General features: G+C 42.0%; 1 protein-coding gene across 1 annotated transcript in view; it reads left to right on the forward strand.

Annotated features, from left to right (window-relative positions):
* Positions 1 to 22,048, forward strand: part of mtor (mechanistic target of rapamycin kinase) — a 479,149-nt gene extending 457,101 nt beyond the window's left edge. The window contains exons 54-58 of the mRNA XM_079827620.1: positions 5,884 to 5,949; positions 6,448 to 6,528; positions 21,254 to 21,334; positions 21,476 to 21,581; positions 21,711 to 22,048. Of these exons, the coding sequence (XP_079683746.1) occupies positions 5,884 to 5,949; positions 6,448 to 6,528; positions 21,254 to 21,334; positions 21,476 to 21,581; positions 21,711 to 21,726 (350 nt within the window). The 3' untranslated portion in view covers positions 21,727 to 22,048. The remainder of the gene's footprint in view (positions 1 to 5,883; positions 5,950 to 6,447; positions 6,529 to 21,253; positions 21,335 to 21,475; positions 21,582 to 21,710) is intronic.
* The last annotated feature ends 875 nt before the right edge of the window (positions 22,049 to 22,923 follow it).

The raw sequence follows: 22,923 nt of genomic DNA on the forward strand, positions 1-22,923 counted from the left end.
TATTGATACGAGTAAATAAATAGTAAATAGGCGAAATGGCTCTGTTCTAAATTCCCCTTCATTATCATGGGGAGCTCCATGAAATCCAAAACAGGGAACAGCAGCAGCTTCTAGGGGCTATCCAGCTAACCAGCTGCCATATCACCCTGCAGCCCAAGACTGGTTTCCCACTGCAGCTAAGCAGGGCTGAGCCTGGTTAGTACCTGGATGGGAGACCAACTGGGAAAACCAGGTAGCTGCTGGTAGAGGTGTTAGTGAGGCTCACCCTGTGGTCTGTGTGGGTCCTAACGCCCCAGTATAGTGATGGGGACACTATACTGTAACAAGCACCGTCCTTCGGATGAGATGTTAAACCGAGGTCCTGACTCTCTGTGGTCATTAAAAATCCCAGGATGTCCTTTGATAAAGAGTAGGGGTGTAACCCCGGCATCCTGGCCAAATTTGCCCATTGGCCCTCTCCATCATGGCCTCCTAATCATCCCCATATACAGATTGGCTTCATCACTGTCTCTTCTCCACCAATCAGCTGGTGTGTGGTGGGCGTTCTGGCGCAATATGGCTGCCGTCGCATCATCCAGGTGGATGCTGCACTTTGGTGGTGGTTGAGGAGATTCCCCCCTTCTAAATGTAAAAGCGCTTTGAGTGTCTAGAAAAGCGCTATATAAATGTAACAAATTATTATTATTATTATTATTATTATTATCATCATCCTATTTTATAGACTGGAGAGTAGCATAAATCCCCCCAACAGTCCATACCGGGCAATCCTCCCTGGCTCTTCCTTCTAAATCGAAGAGCCACGGAGGATCCAAAAGAGTGTTTCGAGAGGAGGCAATCTAACTGAATTTAATTGTAAAGATCCAATCGATCTACGTGAAGATAGTATGATGAATGTAACCAGCTAATGATAGAAGTAATTTATATTTATATATCAACAGCTACTGAAGCAATAATATAAAATTTCTCAAGCCACGATCAGAGAGCAGCACTCATAGCTTTTCTAATGGATGGCTCGAGCGTCAGGCCAGATAAAACGTTCATAAGCAGCTGAAGACAATCGCATGAATGGCCCTCAAATGTAGAGACAGGAGTGGAGGAAGCTGCAGTTGTAGCAGCCTCTATGCACAGAAAATGAGCTTTATAACGCTCTGAGGGAAGCTAGCAGTATGCATAGCTGCGGAGGCAGGAGGCAAGCCAGGCTCTGGACACAAGCTTTCCCTACTCCAAGGCAAATAATGGATCCTGCTGACCAGCTTGTGGATGACTCCTCAGGTAGGCTAACATAGATGACATAAAAGCAGAGTCAGATTCAGAGATAAATGCCGTTCATCCCCTTTCCTTTCAGTTTAGTGTGCTTAGAATTACGCTGAAGTGCTAGGAATAAATTAATACATAAGAAATGTGAGGTCATGTGGCTGCGAGTAAAATGTATATCTTAGCAATATATCAGGATAAAGCCCAAAAACACCTCTATTAGCTTTAACTACCACTTTAATAATATCAAGTTCCCATAGTGCCTATAGCTTTAAGAAAAAGCATATTTCCAATAGTGCCTATAGCTTTAAGAAAAGCATATTCCCAATAGTGCCTATAGCTTTAAGAAAAAACATATTTCCAAATTTCCAATAGCGACTATAGCTTGAAGAAAGCATTTCTAATTTTATTTATTTAATTTATTTCCTGAGTCTTAAGTTGATACACCGTAAAAATAGTGTTGTGGTAATCTTTAATAAAATCTAAAAGTAACTTCTAACTCTAAAGTTCTACTCTAAAGTTAGTTATAACTTAAGAGCAAGTGTGTTTCCAATAGCACCTACAGCTTTTAAAAACAAGCACGTTTCCAAACTCTACTATAGCTTACGATATCACTTTAAGACAAGCACATTCCAACATCTATAGCTTAAGAAAAATAGTTTCCAGTACCTATATCGCTTTAAGACAAGCATTTAAGACAATAGCACACTATAGCTTTTAACAACAAGCACTTCCAATATTAATTATAGCTTTAAGACAAGCATATTTTCAATATTAATTGTAGCTTTAAGGACAAGCACTTCCAATATTAATTATAGCTTAAGAACGAGCACTTCCAAAATTAGTTATATCTTTAATATTGATTACAGCTTTAAAGGGTTAGTTCACCCAAAAATGAAAATTCTGTCATTAATTACTCACCCTCATGTCGTTGGACACCCGTAAGACCTCCGTTCATATTCGGAACACAAATGAAGATATTTTAGTTGAAAGCTGATGGCTGAGAAAGGCTTCAGACAGGCCTCCATTGGCATTCAGTACATTGACACTTCCAAGATCCATGAAAGGCACTTAAAACGTTGTTACAAAGTCTATCTCACCACAGTGGCTCTACAATAATCTTACAATGCGACGACAATAGTTTTTGTGCGCAAAAAAAAATCTAAATAACACCTTTTTCCAACTTGTTCTCGACTTCCGTGTATGCCTCCACGACGCATGCGCGAGAATATGACGTAGCGCCGGTGTTCGGGAATCCTAAAGCACGATCAATGTAGAATCCAACAGCTTAGACACGCGCGTCTTCCTCTGCTCGTAAACAAATCGCTTCTGGGTCATATGTCCGAACGCAGGATCTGCGTCATATTCTCGCTCATGCGTCGCGTCGTGCCTTTCATGGATCTTGGAAGTGTCAATGTACTGAATGCCAATGGAGGCCTGTCTGAAGCCTTTCTCAGCCATCAGCTTTCAACTAAAATATCTTCATTTGTGTTCCGAATAGGTCTTACGGGTGTCCAACGACATGAGGGTGAGTAATTAATGACAGAATTTTCATTTTTGGGTGAACTAACCCTTTAAGAACACTCTATTTCCAATATTAACTTTAGCTTTAAGAACAGCACTTCAATATCAATTATAACTTTAAGAACAAGGACTTCCGATATTAATTATAGCTTTAATAACAAGCATTCCCAATATTAGCTGTAGCTTTAAGAATAAGCACTTCCAATATTAATTATAGCTTTAATACAAGCATCCAATATTAATTATAGCTTTAATAACAAGCACTTCCGATATTAGCTATAGCTTTAAGAACAAGCATTTCCAATATTATTTATAGCTTTAAGAACAAGCACTTCCAATATTAGCTATAGCTTTAAGAACAAGCATTTCCAATATTAATTATAGCTTTAAGAACAAGCACTTCCAATATTAGCTATAGCTTTAAGAACAAGCACTTCCGATATTAATTATAGTTGTAAGAACAAGCATTTAATATTAGCTATATAGTTTTAAGAACAAGCATTTCCAATATGAATTATAGCTTTAAGAACAAGCATTTCGAATATTAATTATATCTTTAAGAACAAGCATTTCCAATATTAGCTATAGCTTTAAGAACAAGCATTTCAATATTAGCTAAAGCTTTAAGAACAAGCATTTCCAATATTAGCTATAGCTTTAAGAACAGCACTTCAAAAATTAATTATAGCTTTAAGAACAAGCATTTCAAATATTAGCTATAGCTTTAAGAACAGCACTTCGAATATTAATTATAGCTTTAAGAACAAGCATTTCCAATCATTCCCAATCTCAACTATAGCTTAAGACAATATCCAATAGCAACTGTTGTGAATTTCCTTTTCCTCGTTTGAAGAAGAGACCAGGAGACGTTGGGATATCTTTAAAGCAGACGTTACTCGTTAATTGAGAATCGTGCTGTTCTTCGGCTGAGGTTCCAGGTCTCACTAAAGGAGTTATAAATTGTAATTTATCTATATTTCAGGGGGAGGGATTATACAGCAGGGGAGGAGACACTCTGAACAATACAATGCAAATGTTGTATAGGTAAAAGGACACACCCTACTATGAAAGCCCTACAAGTCCCATTGAATCAGCATAACTATTCGCATGCTGATACTGGCCAGGAACTCCAATTCCAAGAGCCATCCCAGAGCCATTAAAGACAAAAGGTGCAACGTCTGGGCTCCGAAAGGTGGAATCTCAGTGATCTGACTCATTTAAAACACAATAGAGAAAACAGGTCTGGCAGGAAAGGAGACTCTTGCTAGAGCCTCTGAAATCAGTAAAACAGGTCTGGAAGATTTGCATAGCAGACTAATTAATCTGATATCATCATTTTTACCTTAAATGCTAAATGCAATGTACTTTCTTAAATTTGTAATCCCACACAACTTTAGCTTAAAACGAGTTACACATTTACAAATACCAACTATAGGGACAAGAACAATATCCATAAGCCTAGCATTTTACTGAAAACGACTAAGCTTAAGCAATGCAGATACCATTGTCAATTACGTTGCCAAAGCCCGCGAGCCGCGCTGATGTGATGGGAGGAAAAGAAAATTTGTCTCGTTGAGTCCTTGCAAGTTGACAGAGCAAAGATGTGCTTGTGTTACTGTCCTTTAAAGTCCATTAACCTACGCCCATCTTCTCTGAGATGAACAATCATTGGGGTGAATTTCAGGCAGGAGAGAATTTCTTTGTTTGGACTTTATTACTCGATGGAATGTTCTTTTTCGGTACATCTCATAATCATATACTTTGCACCATTGACTAAGACAAAGAAAGAGAAACCTTTAGACATCAAACATGCCTTGGTTTAAGCACATAAAAGCAGTGTATCTTCTTTACAGAGCCATTTTGAGCATTTAAGATGGCTTTTACATCACACAAACAAATATAGGAAGCATGCATATACTTAAGAAATCATCATATATGTAATTTCTGGGATAGTTTAATTAACGGCTAAATACAGAGGAATGCTTGTGTATGTGCGTGTTAAGGTCATCCTCCGGTCATTCTCAACTACGGGGTGAGTTAGAGGTTCTGGCTGATTAGGATCTGATTGAAGCTCTCACAGGACCATCATCGTATCTTCTGTTCACACTCTGGCTGGTCATTAACCAGTCAGTGGTGCAATCTAACTCAGACTTGTTGGAGCCATTGGAGCAGGGATTTCATTTATATGCAGAGCTGTGGAAGAGAAGAGCATCTCTGATGTTCCTCAAAACGACTCATCCCTTTGATCCCATGAGAGAGAGACTCCAGACGCTACATTGGTCAACTCTGCCCTTGCCAGTTGGCGTGAGATTATGCAGGCCTGGCCAAAAGACCCCCTTTTGGTCAGTTCGGCTCCATAGATTAGTTTTACGACTCGTTCATGGTTCGGAAAGGGGGCTCTGGAATGCTGACTGTTCATACATATTCTTAGTGTTCATAGTAACCGTAACAAAGGGGTTGAAACCAAAAGTATTTTGTTATTTGACAAGTTCTCTAATACTAACAAATGGGGGATTTAGTGTAGTGATATCGCGAGAACAAGGGGTCGGACGGGAGAGTGATCACGAGAGTGAAGAGAGTGATCATGTAGTTGAGAGTGTGTTAATAAAAGTTGAGATAACAACGATACAGACTGGTTATTGAGAAGAAGAACAACACAACAAATTACATACTTATCAGTACTTAAACAAGTGTTTGATGAATGGATGGATGAATACACAATTTGCCATTGTTACAAGTGTAATAACACAAAGAAGTACTGAGCAATATTAATTAGCAACATGTATGTCTATATGGTTAGGGTTTGTTTTACTTAGTTGCTTATTATGCATAATTTACTGTCATTACTATAGTAAGTACATGTAACATGAATAACAAGAATATATGGATCATCTACCAGCAGGAATAGTCTAACTGCTAAAACAAACCAGCCAAAACCTAGTCCCTTGTTGACTTGTCACAACAACAACAACAACAAAACTTTTTCTTATACCATTTTTCTCTTTCATTATATCTTTTATCCTACAATCTTGATGTTAGGTTGATAGTCAAACCTCAGATATTTGTGAATGTCCAGTAACTGGATGTTTCTGTTCTCTCCTACAGCAAATACTAAAGGAAACAAGCGCTCCAGGACCAGAACTGACTCCTACACGGCAGGACAGTCTGTTGGTGAGTCTTGACTTTAACCCTTTTCTAATTACCAGCACTATAATAGGTTACACTCCCCTATGAAATACCTTGACAAGCACAGTTTTCTTTCATGTGTCTTATTTCCTTGTGAAATAAGGAGCATATGGAAAGGTAGCAAGTAGCCTTTAATTTACATCACAACACTGTTCAAATTGATGATTTGCTACTTTTTTTATAAACTTTATACTAGTCTCTTTTTTTTTCAACTTTTAGGAGCACAGTAGTATATAGATGACCTCAGGCTAAAGTCTCGTTCACACACAGAATATGTACTGAGAAGTTTTGGCAATTGTTTTGTTCACACTGCCAGAGCTTTCCTGTATACAATGCTTTCATTCACAAACAACTCCCGAACAGTCCCTAAGTGACATTATGATGTGACTTCTAATGTACCCATCCAAATTTTTCATCAAAACTACTGCATGTTCATGGTAATAGATTTAATTTTGTGGTATCTTTTTGTTATGTTTCATGTAGAAGCCATGGAGGGTATTGACCTGGGAGAAACAACCCACAAAAAGCCTGGAACTACAGTGCCTGAGTCAATTCACTCCTTCAGTAAGTCCTTGAAGACTTAGCCTCACCCCTTAAAGTTATGCTGCTTTCTAGTCCTTCTTGGTAGTTCCAATTTACAAACTAGGAAGTCATGATTAAAATCTAAAGTGATTTTAGTTTGAATGGTGCGTGGACCCTATTTGGAATTGTTATTTTTATTATTTTCTAACTCCAGAAACTGAAGATCTTTGCAAAACATTTTTTTTCCTGTGTGTAATACTTGAGCAAAAAAGTGCTATTCTGTATAAATAAACGTGACTTGACTTGGAGTGCGTAATTGCAGAGCTAGTGAAAACATATTTACGTCCCTCTGATTAGATGTATTATCAACTGGACTTTTTTATTTAGTACTGTTCTGAATAAGGTATTTTACATTAAAAATTAAAACATAAACATACATTTCTTTTACATACAGTCACCTAAAGGATTATTAGGAACACCAGTTCAATTTCTCATTAATGCAATTATCTAATCAACCAATCACTTGGCAGTTGCGTCAATGCATTTAGGGGTGTGGTCCTGGTCAAGACAATCTCCTGAACTCCAAACTGAATGTCAGAATGGGAAAGAAAGGTGATTTAAGCAATTTTGAGCGTGGCATGGTTGTTGGTGCCAGACGGGCCGGTCTGAATATTTCTCAATCTGCTCAGTTACTGGGATTTTCACGCACAACCATTTCTAGGGTTTACAAAGAATGGTGTGAAAAGGGAAAAACATCCAGCATGCGGCAGTCCTGTGGGCGAAAATGCCTTGTTGATGCTAGAGGTCAGAGGAGAATGGGCCGACGGATTCAAGCTGATAGAAGAGCAACTTTGACTGAAATAACCACTCGTTACAACCGATGTATGCAGCAAAGCATTTGTGAAGCCACAACACGCACAACCTTGAGGCGGGTGGGCTACAACAGCAGAAGACCCCACCGGGTACCACTCATCTCCACTACAAATAGGAAAAAGAGGCTACAATTTGCACAAGCTCACCAAAATTGGACAATTGAAGACTGGAAAAATGTTGCCTGGTCTGATGAGTCTCGATTTCTGTTGAGACATTGATCACAGATGGTAGAGTCAGAATTTGGCGTAAACAGAATGAGAACATGGATCCATCATGCCTTGTTACCACTGTGCAGGCTGGTGGTGTAATGGTGTGGGGGATGTTTTCTTGGCACACTTTAGGCCCCTTAGTGCCAATTGGGCATCGTTAAAATGCCACGGCCTACCTGAGCGTTGTTTCTGACCATGTCCATCCCTTTATGACCACCATGTACCCATCCTCTGATGGCTACTTCCAGCAGGATGTCACCATGTCACAAAGCTTGAATCATTTCAAATTGGTTTCTTGAACATGACAATGATTTCTCTGTACTAAAATGGCCCCCACAGTCACTAGATTTCAACCCAATAGAGCATCTTTGGGATGTGGTGGAACGGGAGCTTCGTGCCCTGGATGTGCATCCCACAAAACTCCATCAACTGCAAGATGCTATCCTATCAATATGGGCCAACATTTCTAAAGAATGCTTTCAGCACCTTGTTGAATCAATGCCACGTAGAATTAAGGCAGTTCTGAAGGCGAAAGGGGGTCAAACACAGTATTAGTATGGTGTTCCTAATAATCCTTTAGGTGAGTGTATAGTCCACAAGACAAAAAATAGCTGAATTTATTAAAATGACCCTGTTCAAAAGTTTATGAACCATTGATTCTTAATACTGAGCAGAGTGGAGCGTCAGCAATTTCCCCTCCACGCTCTAAGCATGCAATAATCAATCCGCTCCGGGTTCACCATTTCCCACTCCTCATTCACTGATATCAGAAACACTGCTTAGTCTTCGCTCCGAGGAAATTAGCGGCTAACTTATTTAAGTAAGCTCTGAAATATCACAAAAGTTTGGTTTATAAGTTTTAACTTTAGAGCTTTATTTATCCCGTTGGGGCAATTAGTTTAGACTCTCATGGTGCTTCACATTTAACACTTGACATATATACATTCAAATCATCAAAACACAAAATTCTGAAAAAAAGGGGGGGGGAGAAAAAAGGGGAAGAAAACAAATAATAATCATAATCAGCCAAATTTGTTGCATAAACGAAGTGCCTCAGGTACAAAAGTAAATTTATAACGATTTGTAGAACATAATTGTCCTTAAACGTTGCCCCAGGGGCATCCACTCAAAGTCCAACTGCAATGGGTGTGGGCTGTCTCCTATTATTTTGTACACTTTCTATGAAGCCATAATGCATTACGAATACCCTTATAATGCATTATAAGGGTATTCTTAATGCATTATGATGCATGTATAATGCCTTTTAAACAACCTTATAATATGTTGTATCATCTTATCCTCCTGGGAGCCACTGTCCTCGTAAGAGAGCATTATATTTTAGTGAATTTAACACTCTTATGGAAATATGATATTTTGTAATTATCATTTAAATCTGACTAATTTTCAAATTGTTTGTTATGAATCAACATCTCAGGAAAATGTTATGGGGTTTCTAATCGAAATATGACTTTCTGTTACAAAACAGGGCATTGATTTTGATTTCAATAGACGACACCTGGACTTAAAGGTCCCATGACATGAAAATTTAACTTTATGAGGTTCTCTTTCATCATCTCGTGTTTGAGATCCACCTATGGGAAGGGCATCTGTACCTGACCTCTGCAGAAGCATCCAATTGCACCAAGTCTGACAAGACAGGCAGGAGCGTGCATCCAATGCCCGGTTAGGCCCCACCCCTTACCCGCGGGCATATATAGCCTGCATGCGCTACTGTACATCAGTTGACATTCGCTTCTCGCGATCTCTGCACTGACACAGCTCGGTCGAATTTGCGCTGCTCACTTATTGTCTGCAGGAGGAAATATCTTCAGATCAGCCTCCGCCAGGCGTGACAGTTTATATTCTGCCAGTTTTTCTGTGTCCGCTCTCGGAGCCGCCCGCGCTCTTGCTCGTCTTTCCTGTTCCACGGATTTTTCTGAGTTCTTCGCAGGTATGTCGCTCTCTATTCCTGCTTCTTCCGGTGCTAGATTATCACGGGCCTGCCCGGACACATGTGGTGCTCTTATCGCCGCTAAGGATCTTCACCCATTCTGCGTGGTTTGCTTGGGCCTCAAGCATTCGGAAGAGGCCATAGAGAATCCGGAGAACTGCAGTCACTGCCTGGTGCTGCCTACGAAACTCCTGCGACGCTGCCTTAAAGTTGCTGCTACCCAGTGCGGCGAGCTCGACTTTTCAGACTCGGATGTGGGACACGGTGACGACAGCCCGCCACCGGGGCGCGACTGCTCTTGTCTGGGCTGACCAGCCCAATCCTGAGTTCCCCGAAGAGGACATCTTCGCAGGCAACCCCCCGCTCGCCGACGATCCGGGGCGGGTCCGGTGATGGCAACGACTCAGTCCATCTCGGGGTCTCAGAGGACGAGGAGGCCATCCCGCCCTCTGGTATTCCCCAGGCTAGCGCCCCCGCGGCCTTGCCTCAATCCATCCTCCTGGATATGTGTGAGCGAGCAGCTGCTCATCTCAACATTGTGTGGCCGGCTCCACAGAACATCACCGACCAGGAGAGGGATATTTACGATGGGAAAGTGCTGGAAGCTCCCGCCAGCCCGAGGAAACAACTCTTTTCCGTTCTTCCAGTATGCGCTAAGCACATGAGGCACTACTGGAGCGAGGTCTGGAGGTTAAGTATATGGCGGCTCCCGGCATAGGTGAACCGCCTGCTATTGAGCCCTCGATCGCCAGGCACCTCAACCCAGTCCAGGTAGGGCTGCTTGCCCTGCCTAAGTCGGTCCTTCCTAACAAGATGGACCGTTTTTTCTGCCTCGCTGCTTAGGCTGCTTATAAATCCTCGGCCTTGGCTCTTAGGGCCCTTAACGTCTCTTCCCTCCTCTCCGCTTACAGGCGGAAATTCTGGACTACCTCTGCCAACAGCTGGACAAGGAATCTCCCTCTCCTGCATTATGGAAGGAGATCATCACGGTTAACGAACTCGTTCTCCGTAATGCTCGTCAGGCCGTCCAAACCTGCAGGTGCTCCATGGCGCTGTCCGTGGTAGGAGAGCGCACGCTCTGGTTCAATCTGACGGACCTCCCGGATAGTGAAAAAAGACGCATCGCAGACGCCCCGGTAGAACCAGGCCGGGCTCTCTTTGGCCCTTCCGTCGCGCTGATGCAACAACGATGCGACGACAAGAAGAAGGAGGACGAGGCCTTCAAGTTGTGTCTTCTTAGGAAGGCGGCCCCACGCCAGGTGCCCCCTGCGCGTTTGCCTAACCCCACGGCCCCGGGACGTAACTTTCATCAAAGCAAGGAAAGGCTCCACAACAAGCCACCGCCACGGCAGAGCAACCCACCCTCTGAAAAAACACCCTGGGGGAGACCTTCTCCTGCCGCTGCGGGAAAACCCCCGAACTCTACCCCCACCGACTCTAAACGCAAGCCGCCTGCCTGATTTGATGTTTGACCGATGGGGGCTGCGGGTCCACGTTCTTGAGCGAAAAGCTCTTTGGACTCTCTTTCTGCCCCAGAGCCCCTGTCCAAAAGACGGAGGGTCTCTTCTGGAGGGCCCCCCCCCCCTCCCGTGGCTGCCCAGCCCATGTGTTTAGTGGACGATGTGTGTTTCCCCCCTGTTCAGGGGGACTGTTGTGAGGAAAAGTGCAAAAGCAGTGTCACCACACCGCACATACTGTGTTCCCCTCACTCAGTTAATAAAGGCTTCAGCCCCAGTGTTTCCCAAAACAAAACACACAAAAAAACACAAAATACACATTAAATCAGATGAATCAAATGAATTTGTTACAGAGAGATATCCTTTCTCTGCAGGGAAAGCTCTTTTCTCTGCAAAGGGTGGATAACTCTCTGAACCCATGCATGCCGTCCCTAGTTTCCCCACTAGAGGGCGTCATTGCATCACAAATAAGCCAGCTGGGCATGCACGAAGCCAGCACAGCTCGGGTGGGGACATTCGCAAGTGTGTCAGCTTGGCGAACTGCAGCACCATCCGAATGGGTAATGCGTACAATATTACAGGGCTATCGTCTGCAATGTGCTATGAAACACCCACGTTTCAGCAGCGTTCTCTTTTCTCACACAGAGGAAAGCACGGCCCACGTTCTGACCATAGGTGCAATTCAGATGGTGCCCCCCAATCTGATAAACCAGGGTTTTTATTCTTGTTATATCCTGGTTCCAAAGAAGGACGTTCCCTCCGTCCTACCTCAGGGTGTTGAACAAACATTTGAGGAAATACAATTTCAGAATGTTAACTCATGATTTGCTCGTCCGCGCCATAAAATGGAGTGACTGGTTCACATCAGTCGATCTGAAAGATGCTTTTTTCCACATAAGCATTTATCCGCCACATAGGAAGTAGTGTTGCTTTCGTCAACGAAAAGTATGACTAAATATCGTCGTCAACGAACCTTTATCATGTGACGAAAACGAAACGAGTCGCAACGTAAATGCTGGTCATGTGACGATGACGAACAAAAACGAGACTAAATGTGGTTCACAAAATAAAAACTATGCTAAAATGTCTCTTCATTTTCATTGACGAAAAATGAGACGAGACGAAAAGTCGCGTTTTTATTACAACCCCAAATCAGAAAAAGTTGGGACAGTATGGAAAACGCAAAAAAAAAAACAAAGAAGTGATTTCTAAATTTACTTTGACTTGTATTTCATTGCAGACAATATGAACACAAAATATTTCATGTTTTGTCTGGTCAACTTCATGTCATTTGTAAATATGCATCCTTTCCTGTCATTCAGACCTGCAACACATTTCAAAAAAAGTTGGGATAGGAGCAATTTAGGGCTAGTAATGAGGTAAAATGGTTAAATAATGATGTGATTTGAAACAGGTGATGTCAACAGGTGATTGTAATTATGATTTGGTATAAAAGCAGCATCCAAGAAAGGTCTAATCCTTTAGGAGCAAAGATGGGCCGAGGATCGCCAGTTTGCCAACAAATACGTGAGAAAATTATTGAAATGTTTGAAAACAATGTTCCTCAAAGAAAGATAGGAAGAGATTTGGATATTTCACATTCAACAGTGCATAAAATAATTAAAAGATTCAAGGAATCTGGAGGAATTTCAGTGCGTAAAGGACAAGGGCGCAAGACTAAGCTGAACAACCGTGATCTCCAATCTCTCAGGCGGCACTGCATCAAGAATTGTAATTCATCTATAAGCGATATCACCACATGGGCTCAGGACTACTTTGGCAAACCTATAAGTACCACAATACGTAGTTACATCCACAAATGCCAGTTAAAACTGTACTGTGCCAAAAGGAAGCCCTATGTTAACAGTGTCCAGAAGCGCCGTCGACTTCTCTGGGCTCGGAGGCATCTGGGATGGACCATCACACAGTGGAAACGTGTACTGTGGTCAGATGAATCAGTATTTGAGGTATTTTTAGGGAGGAATGGACGCTGTGTGCTCCGGACCAAAGAAGAAAAGGATCATCCAGACTGTTACCAGCAACAAGTCCAAAAGCCAAGGTCTGTCATGGTATGGGGTTGTGTCAGTGCCCTTGACAAAGGTAACTTGCACTTCTGTGAAGGCACCATTAATGCTGAAAAGTACAAAGAGATTTTGGAGCATAATATGCTGCCTTCGAGAAGACATCTTTTCCAGGGACGTCCATGCATATTTCAACAAGACAATGCAAAACCACATTCTGCACACATTACAAAGTCCTGGCTGTGGAGGAAGAGGGTACGGGTGTCTGCCTGCAGTCCCGACCTGTCTCCAATAGAGAATGTGTGGCGCATTTTGAAGCGCAAAATACGACAACGAAGACCCCGTACTGTTGCCCACCTTAAGACTTGTTTGCAGGAAGAATGGGACAAAATTACACCTGAAACACTTCATTACTTGGTGTCTTCAGTCCCTAAATGTCTTTTAAGTGTTGTGAAAAGGAATGGCAACATTACAAAGTGGTAAATGCTTTACTGTCCCAACTTTTTTTTAAATGTGTTGCAGGTCTGAATGACAGGAAAGGATGCATATTTACAAATGACATGAAGTTGACCAGACAAAACATGAAATATTTTTTGTTCATATTGTCTGCAATGAAATACAAGTCAAAGTAAATTTAGAAATCACTTCTTTTTTCTTTCTTTTTTTGCGTTTTCCATACTGTCCCAACTTTTTCTGATTTGGGGTTGTATTATTTTGCAGTATTTCTGTGCGTCTCATTCAGGGGCTGCATCAGGTCTCACTGCGCAGACGCAGGCGACATCACTCTCTTCAAGCCCCACTCGCGCGGCATTTTAGAAGATGCAGCTCCCGTGAGTGAGCGGGACCGCTGGGCGGCCAGTCGGCGTTTGTAAGCCCTATTCGGACGGTCGTAAGGTGTTTTCATCATTTACAGGGGCTAGTCAGTGATTTTATTGTCGTCTTCATCCAGAATATCAGTGTTTTACTCCCACCACCTGTGTACAAATCTCCGGCCGAATTACCTAACTTACTGTTTGACAAACACCAAGGTTGTGTGGTGCCGTCTGAATCCACATCTCTGAGTTTTCAATAAATCACTTCAGAATTCACTGTTTATATCCTTTTTGGCCACTGCAGAGCACCGTGCGGTTGTGGTTCGCTGTTATTTGGATGCATTTTAAAGATCTAGACTTGTATTACTGAAATGCTGGCAAGTATTTACAAGAGCAAGATATTTCATCACCGCTCAAAAAAAAAAGAAAGAAAGAAAGAAAAGCACGTAAACATTTTAAATGTGCTGTTATAATGGCAGAAATTATATATGTTAAAATAACCGCAGCATTATGATTACCTCATAAGCGAATAAGAGGCTATATTCACTTATTTCCGCTCATTTCCACGTGGAATAAAATGACATCCTTTATTTTGAGATAAAATACAAGATAGAAAAACATTTGAACTATAATGTGGGTCTAATTTTAAACAGATTTAAATAATTAAATAATAATTTGGATATTATTTTCCTATTATTAAATTAAATATGCATTTATTCTTAAGACATTTGGAAAAACTTTTATTACATTGAAGTGGAAAATAAAACGGGTGTTGTGGAAAAAGATGGGGTGAAATATGCCCACAAAAATCACAGGAAAAAACACCACAAACCTTAAGAGACATCTCAATCTTTTCATTTATTTTATTTAAATGTATGTGTGTGTACTTCTTACATGTTTAGTTGGTAAAATAAATATGTTGTAACTTCAAATCAGAGCGTCTTCCGTGTCTGGAATGGATGTATTCTTGAGTCTATAAGGTAACAATAATATAATAAGATAACATTGTTTGAAACGGGTTTGGCTAAAAGAAGATTTTGGTTTTGTCTATAATATGTACTTATACTATATTGACTGGGTTAAATAGAATTGCATTACTACAAAGAGACTAAAATACAATTTTCATTGACTAAAACTTGACTAAAATGACATCAGTTTTCGTAGACTAAAACTAGACGAAAATAGTCATAGATAATTCTGACTAAAATAAGACTAAAATGCTCAGACTTTTAGTCGACTAAAACTTGACTACACTAAAAAGAGTATGACTATGACGAAAACTAATAAAAACTAAAATGACAGCTTGACACAAAGACTAGACCAAAACTAAAATTAAAACAGGCCGCCAAAAACAACACTAATAGGAAGTTTCGATTCGAAGGAAAAGGTGCTGCAGGACACCTGCCGTGTGCTTGCACACATCACATCTCTGGGTTTCAGGGTGAATGTAAACAAAAGCAATTTTACACCCAGCCAGAATGTGATCTTCCTGGGCATGGAGCTGAACTCAGTCTCCATGCGAGTGTGTCTCTCTCAAGAGCGCGTTCTCTCGCTGATGAACTGCCTGTCGCAGTTCAGAGAGGGGGCGAAGGTGCAATATCGCACAGGTCTCAGGCTACAGGGTCTCATGGCTTCATCTATCCAGGTTTTGCCACTTGGACTCCTGAAGATGAGGGTGTTCATGAAATGGGTTTTGTCACTACATTTCAGCCCGTTACACGATCTTTGCCGCTCTGTAACAGTGATGCGCACCTGCTCCTCCACTGGAAGAGCGTGGACTTTTACGCACAGGGCGCCCTTCTGGGGACGGTTATGTTGCGGAAAGTTATGACGACAGATGCGTCCTTAACAGGCTGGGGTGCCACCCAAGAGGGCAGAACTGTGAATGGTTTGTGGCCGAGCAAACTATGTTCAGAGCACTTAAATTATTTAGAGCTTCTGACCATTTGGAAAGCTCTGAATTATTTTCTGCCTCGTCTGAAGGGACATAATGTGCTCGTACGCTGCGACAATACCACGGCAGTGGCTTATATCAATAATAGTGCGCAATGAAACTTCATGCTCTAGCTTACAAGCTTTTGGTATGGAGCAAGCGATTTTTCCTGTCATTATGCGCGACTCATGTTCCGGGCATTCTGAACAGAGGCGCGGATCTTCTATCGAGGGGCAACGAGCTCTTCGGAGATTGGCGCCTCCACCCTCAGATAGTGAGCATGATATGGATGAGATTCGGACAGGCGTCCGTAGATCTATTTGCCTCGCGCAAAAACAGCCATTGTCCCATGTTCTTCTCTCTAAAGGACTTGGACGCACCCCTCGGGGCAGATGCACTGGCCCACCCGTGGCCCAGAGTGCTGCTGTATGCATTTCCTCCCCTGTGCCTGATGATTCCTACTCTGGCCAGGGTGAGAGAGGGGAGCCTGTCTCTCATTCTGATAGCGCCCAGGTGGCCCAAAGCACCATGGCTGGCGGAGATAATCCCTCTGTGACATGCCCAGCCGTGGCGCCTCCACCTCCGCACAGACCTATTGTCTCAAGCGAACGGGGAGTTTTATCACCTTCAATACAGCCTTGCACTTGGCCTTGGTGTCAGCCAAACATGTCAGGAAGTTACATGCACTCTTGGTTCACCCCTCGTGCATTAACTTCTCTCTGGGTGGAGATAAGGTTTTCCTTAACCCTAATCCAGCCTTCATGCCGAAATGTTTCCCTGCGTTTACATCAGAGGTGTTGGGGCTGTCCGCTTTTCACCCTCCACCCCGTTTCCTCCGCGGAGGATCAAAAGTTAAATGCCCTGTGTCCGGTCCGTGCGTTACAGACATATTTGGCTAGGACCAGTGCGTTACGGAAGAGTGACCAACTCTTTGTTTCATGGGCTCGTCCCCACAAAGGGGATCCCCTGTCTAAGCAATGCCTTTCACATTGGCTTGTGGACGCTATAATTTTTGGCTTACGAATCAAAGGGAGTGCAACCCTCAGGGGACATCAGAGCTCATTCCATGAGAGGCTTAGCCATCAAGGGAGTATCGCTGCAGGCTATCTGCTCTGCTGCCAGTTGGGCTTCTCCCCATACGTTTGTGCGTTACTACAGGTTGGATGTCACCAGAACCTCAGTAGCACATTTGGTTTTGGGGGTGGAGTCTTCCTAACCCTGCCTTCTGTTGTGTGTGCCACACACGTTTCATGTCCTGCTTCCACACCACAGTTGTGTGCGTCGGTGTGGCGGGTTCATGATTATGAGACGTGTCAAGCATCAACCCTTGGGGTGACCATCTTTTTCTGGCTAACAAGACCTCACTGTGAGTGTATTGGACAATTGGGGAGCTGTCCATGTCTCTCCCATAGGTGGATCTCGAACACGAGATGATGAAAGAGAACAATAGGTTACTGTCGTAACCCCGGTTTTCTGAAACATCGAGTGGAGAGATCCACCAGCTTTGCCCCGCTTGCCGCACGAGAAGCGAATATACTTACTGATGTACAGTAGCGTATGCAGGCTATATATGCCCGCGGGTAAGGGGTGGGGCCTTACCGGGCATTGGCTGCGCGCTCCTGCCTGTCTTGTCAGACTTTGTGCAATTGGATGCTTCTGCAGAGGTCAGGTACGGATGCCCTTCCCATAGGTGGATCTCTCCGCTCAATGTTTCAGAGAACCGGGGTTACGACAGTAACCTATTGTTTTTTAACATTAATATGACTTCCTCTAGCCTGTATATGGTCCCCAAGTGGCTAGAAATTTCAATAGGTGTAAACCCAGCCCTGGGCATCCTGCTCTGCCTTCGAGAAAACGAAAGCTCAGACAGGCCGATCTGGAATGTTCCCTGTATGTCGTCATACGGGGAAAGGTTACCTCCCCCTTTCTCTGCTTTGACTGAGAGAGAATTTGGAGATTTTATGGATTTTATTTTAGTTGCAATGTCAGCACAGGCTTTACAAACAGACTTTTATGATATGGATTCGACAGCACGATATGGATTTCTGATGTGTAGCTAATTATTCAAGTTAACACAGACTTTCTTTCTAAATCGTTTAATACTGTTTATGCATCAGAGAAACAAGCCAGTGACGATCAACTTCACATTGTTTCTCTTAGTAGCATGAAACAAATCTGTTATTTAAATTGTGATTAGACTACAGAGAGCGATCAAAGAACACTCTCTTTGTTCGGAGCTGTCAATCACACATCGCGAGTGTATCTGCACACTTGCCTGCATTTATAATGAATGACGCTCTTATGCTGCACGACAAAGCTCTTACTGTATTCATGTCGATATTGTGTTTGCTGTTAGTTGTGGTGAAAGCATTTTGTGAGAGAAAAAGCGTTGCAACGACGAGATCACTGCATTCACGCGATCAACAGACTGTCTGTCTGACTCAATGCCCAACATGACATCATGACTTTGCGTAAACATACACGCCACTTTCTAAAGCCAAATGGCGTGTTATCTGTACGCATTTTGAGCTATCCGCGTGTATGTCTACGCCGTGTAATTCCGCGTGTATGTGCACGCCAAAACGAACCATAATCTCTGCGTGTATGTCTCACCGTGTGATTCCGCGTGTATGTCAACGCCGTGTGATTCCGCGTGTATGTCTACGCCGTGTGATTCCGCGTGAATGTAAATGGGTTTTATTAACATATTAAATTATGTTTTTTTGAAAATGTAAAAATACAGAATGTTTCTTGTGATGGGTAGGTTTAGGGGCAGTGTGTGTGTGTGTGTGATGGGTAGGTTTAGGGGTAGGGGCAGTGTAGGGGGTTAGAATGAAACGGCGTTGATAAACACGCTAAAAAGCGATTATGCGTCTTGATAGCACGCCAAAATGACATAGCGAATTGCCGTGTCATACAAACGCCATTTCATGAGATCAGTCTGCAATGCCCATCACTGCAGCCTTTCATGTGATGGGAAAAGATCTAAAATTTCAAATGCAAAGATGACAGCCAATCACAACAGTGGCCGTTACACGCCCCTTCAAACAGAGCATTCAAGCCAGAGGGCTAAATTCAGGATTAAAAAAATTGCCTTTTATTTCTAAATTATGACATTTTATGATGTAAAAATCATACTAACAATTTAAGTACACCTCAGGAAACATTATAAAATAATTTTAAAAAATCCACGCCATGGGGCCTTTAAAGCATGTTTATCAGGCATTTTGGGGGACACAAGTGAATAGGGAAAGAAATTACATATCAATGTTCCTATAAAATATTAGATATTATTATGAAAATGTTGCCAAATATTACTCCCATTTATTACACCATTTTTTCATTACATGTTTTTCCAAGAAAAAATGAATGTGTAAATTAGATAGTGTATAGAGACATTGCATTGAATTTGAAAACCCAGCCTGATCTCACAGCAATTCGTACGTATTTTACGAGGTGGCTAATTTGTATGAATTCGTACGAATTACCTACACCTAACCCCGGTAAGCCACCGTTGGAAAACCCATGAATGGCCATTTTACCCACATATTGCATAAAGTAAAATGGTATATCAATTCATTACATTATATCTTTCATAACATAGTTAAGAATCATATTTAAACAAAGTTTTTAAAAAATCCTGAAATCTGAAAATTGATTGGTGAATTAAAAAAAAATCCCATTGTTTTAGCCTATACATGTCATTTCATGTCATTTTATTTTTTAAACAACTAATTCCCGGTGTCCACTTACGAGGAAAAATACATAGCATAACATATTAATAAAATATAATTTTTCCAAAAAAAAATCTATTTGTTTCTTATGCTCTAAACAATGTAATGACATGAAAAAATACTAAATTCAAAAGACTTTGTTTTCCTGGGTCTTAGGAAGTTAAAAATAATCACGGTACAATACATTAAAATAATTTATTAAATAACTATTTGTGGTTATGTACAATGCATTATAACACCAGATGAAGTCTGCATTTATAATCAAGTTTCAAGTTTGTTTTATTTACTAAGCACATTTAAAAACAGCAGACACAGCTGACCAAAGTGCTGAACAAAACAAAAAGCGAAGAGAAACAGGGCAAACCGCACATTCATGACAGAAGCTCAAAATACACAGAAGGCCTACCAAGGCTTGGAACCGACAACTTCACATGGAAGGATTCCTCTAAGGGAATATGACCAGGGGGCCGACAGGAGCCAGTCACTTCTCAGGGGAATGTAGTCAACCCCAAATGCCACCAGGGAGGCAGACCTGGACTGCTCCTGCAACATAGTCTGGCCTACCACCTGTTGGTTTCTTAGAACAGAGCCTCTGAAACATTCTCCTCTAGTAGAGGCATACCGTAGGGACTGCAGACTGGCAGTAACCAACTCACACCGGACTGTAGAGACGGACCTCCTGGAGAGCAGGACTCAGCATAGCGCTTTCCAACCCTTGCAATCGAGGGGAGTTTCTCTGCTCGATCCTGGATCTACATGGCACTTGTTTTTGCCATGGAGGCTGGGCACTCCAATAGGGACCCTTTTGAAGGGAGTATCTCCAGCCTAAGGGGCAGGGAGGCCTTGTGAGAGTCCTTCAACAGTCTTGACCAGACTTAGGGAGCTAAGCACTCTGGAGCTCAACCTGAGAAGTAGACCAGGCTCTGGGCTAGACTCAGGGAGGCTCCAGGGGAGCCTACGACCTGATAGTAATCTGGTTTTTAGCCACGCTAGATACCCATACTGATGGGGACTCACTCTTAAGGAGGCCTGCTAAGGCCATCTACCTGATAGCAAGTCTTTGCTAGCTGCCAAGTACCCAAACTGATGGGGTCTCGCTCTCAAGGAGGCCTGCTAAATTGTTTGTATCATCTTACCTGATAGCAAGTCTTTAAAAAGGTTTACACCCTTCTCAAACTTTGCGGCGAGATCCATCTGGGAACCCCATGATCTGAGTCTCCGCTCAGCCTCAGTACGAGCGGGACCCGAGCGATTGTTACAAACAGACAGTCCCTGAAGATGAAAAGAGGGTGACACTTATAGGCGCCCCTTATATACTTCCGGGTGGCACTAGTAGTGACGTCATAGGCTGTCGCCGGCCAATGTGATTGCCGATTGCATTTCCCCATAGCGTCACCGACACATTAAATTCCCTTTAGAAAGGGAATCAACTATTTATAAGCAGTAAATTAGGAGTTTATTAAGGCAAAAGTCATAGTTAATAGTAAATATGTGTTCCCCATACTAAAGTGTTACCGCTTTTTAGATGTTTAAAAGATTTCGTTTTTATCACTTTACTGTAGACAGTAAAAAGACCATGATGCAGTATTATACAGTGCAGATGCACCCTGCACAGTATAATATTAAACAACATTGTTTAATCTGCATTGAAAATAGCACTATATAAATAAAGGTTGACTTGACTTGACTTAGCTATATTACTGGAATCATACGAAGAATCAGGCTTCAGGCCATGTGTTTGTCATTGACATTGTAGCTTCATTTTTTATTCCTTCAGTTGGAGATGGCCTTGTGCAACCTGAAGCCTTGAACAAGAAAGCCATCCAAATTATCAACAGGGTGCGGGACAAGCTAACTGGTAAGCAAAGCTCTGGCCTTCACAGAGGACTAAACACACATTTCTAAGTGACTTCATTCACAATTCTAGCACCTAATCAAACATCACAAGCTTATAAAACAAAAATAAATGGATTTATGTGTGTTTTTTTACTCCTTCTAGGACGAGACTTTGCCCATGATGAGACCCTGGACGTACCTACTCAAGTGGAGCTGCTTATCAAACAAGCTACTTCACATGAAAACCTGTGCCAGTGTTACATTGGATGGTATGCGTTTTATTGTCTTGCTTAAGAGATTGTAAGGAGTGTAAATGTTTTTCTCAACATAGGTCAGAAAGTGAGTTATATATGTAGTGTTGTGTGCTTAAAGTCTTTTTTCTCTCTTATTCTCTTTAGGTGCCCTTTTTGGTAGAACTTCATATTGCTTCATAATATTCTTTTTCTGCATTTTGCTGTTAAATTCACCCGATGCAAGCACAGATTTTGAAAATTGACATTAATTTGAAAAAATTTGCGCATTTCTTTACTAGTATTTTTTGTTTTGTTTTTGAAAAGTGAAGCAGTCACACTTCTAAGCAAACCCCTGAAAAATCTGAAGAATAATCTTGGATGAGATTGTGTGACTATATATGACTATAACATTGTCAGTGTTTTATTTTGTTTGAAATGATTTGTACAAGTTGTACAGGGTCAAAAATCAATAAAAAAAGAATTAAAGAAAAATAAGAGACTGTTTCATAGTGTCTCCTCCATTATCAATTTGCTCCTGTCTCGGATCGATTGCTCCTGTCTGCGTCGCTGCTGAGTGTTTGCGTCTGTAGCTCCGTTCAGCTTTGCTTTGATATCATTCCTTGTTGTTTTTACTGCTAAATATAACTTACTCATCACCATATATTGTCTAATATTGCCTATCACATTAAATCTGACATTGCTAGCTTTTAATCTAAATCACTATCACAACGTGTTAGCATTTCGCGAGCCTGTTAGCCTGCCATCCATGCATCCGGGTCTCCTGTTTTTCTCTTGTGCGCCTTTTACGTCAAACAACTGTGGTGATTTGGATTAGTCTACAAACACGGTAAGCTATGTCATCATCTGTTATTGTCACTTGCACTGCCTGTTACATGCATAGTCGCGGATCAAAAAAACGCTCTTCTGTTCCGATTAGAGCATCAAACAGGTTCTCCCCACCCACTGAGAATACTGTTGAAAGTGCCCTAGTACACATTGGTGATTCACAGAACGTGAAAATAGACACCAGCCACCATAGTCACATGTTTACAGGGAGCCAGAGCGCCTGACATCAAAGCAAATTTAAAAGTGCTGGCTAAGGCTAATCGTAGATTCTCTAAGATCATTATTCATGTCGGCACTAATGATGTTCGACTTCACCAGTCAGAGATTGGCATGAAAGAGGTGTGTGAACTCGCAAGTACGATGTCAGCTAAAGTTTTTTGTTCTGGTCCCCTTCCCGTTAGGCGGAGTGATTTGGATTAGTCTACAAACACGGTAAGCCATGTCGTCATCTCCTGTTATTGTCACTTGCACTGCCTGTTACATGTTTAATATTACCTTCCCTGTCAGTGAAGAGGGCTTCACATGTGATAAA

Source organism: Gobio gobio (assembly GCF_949357685.1).
Source record: "Gobio gobio genome assembly, chromosome: 10".
NCBI classification, from domain to species: Eukaryota; Metazoa; Chordata; class Actinopteri; order Cypriniformes; family Gobionidae; genus Gobio; species Gobio gobio.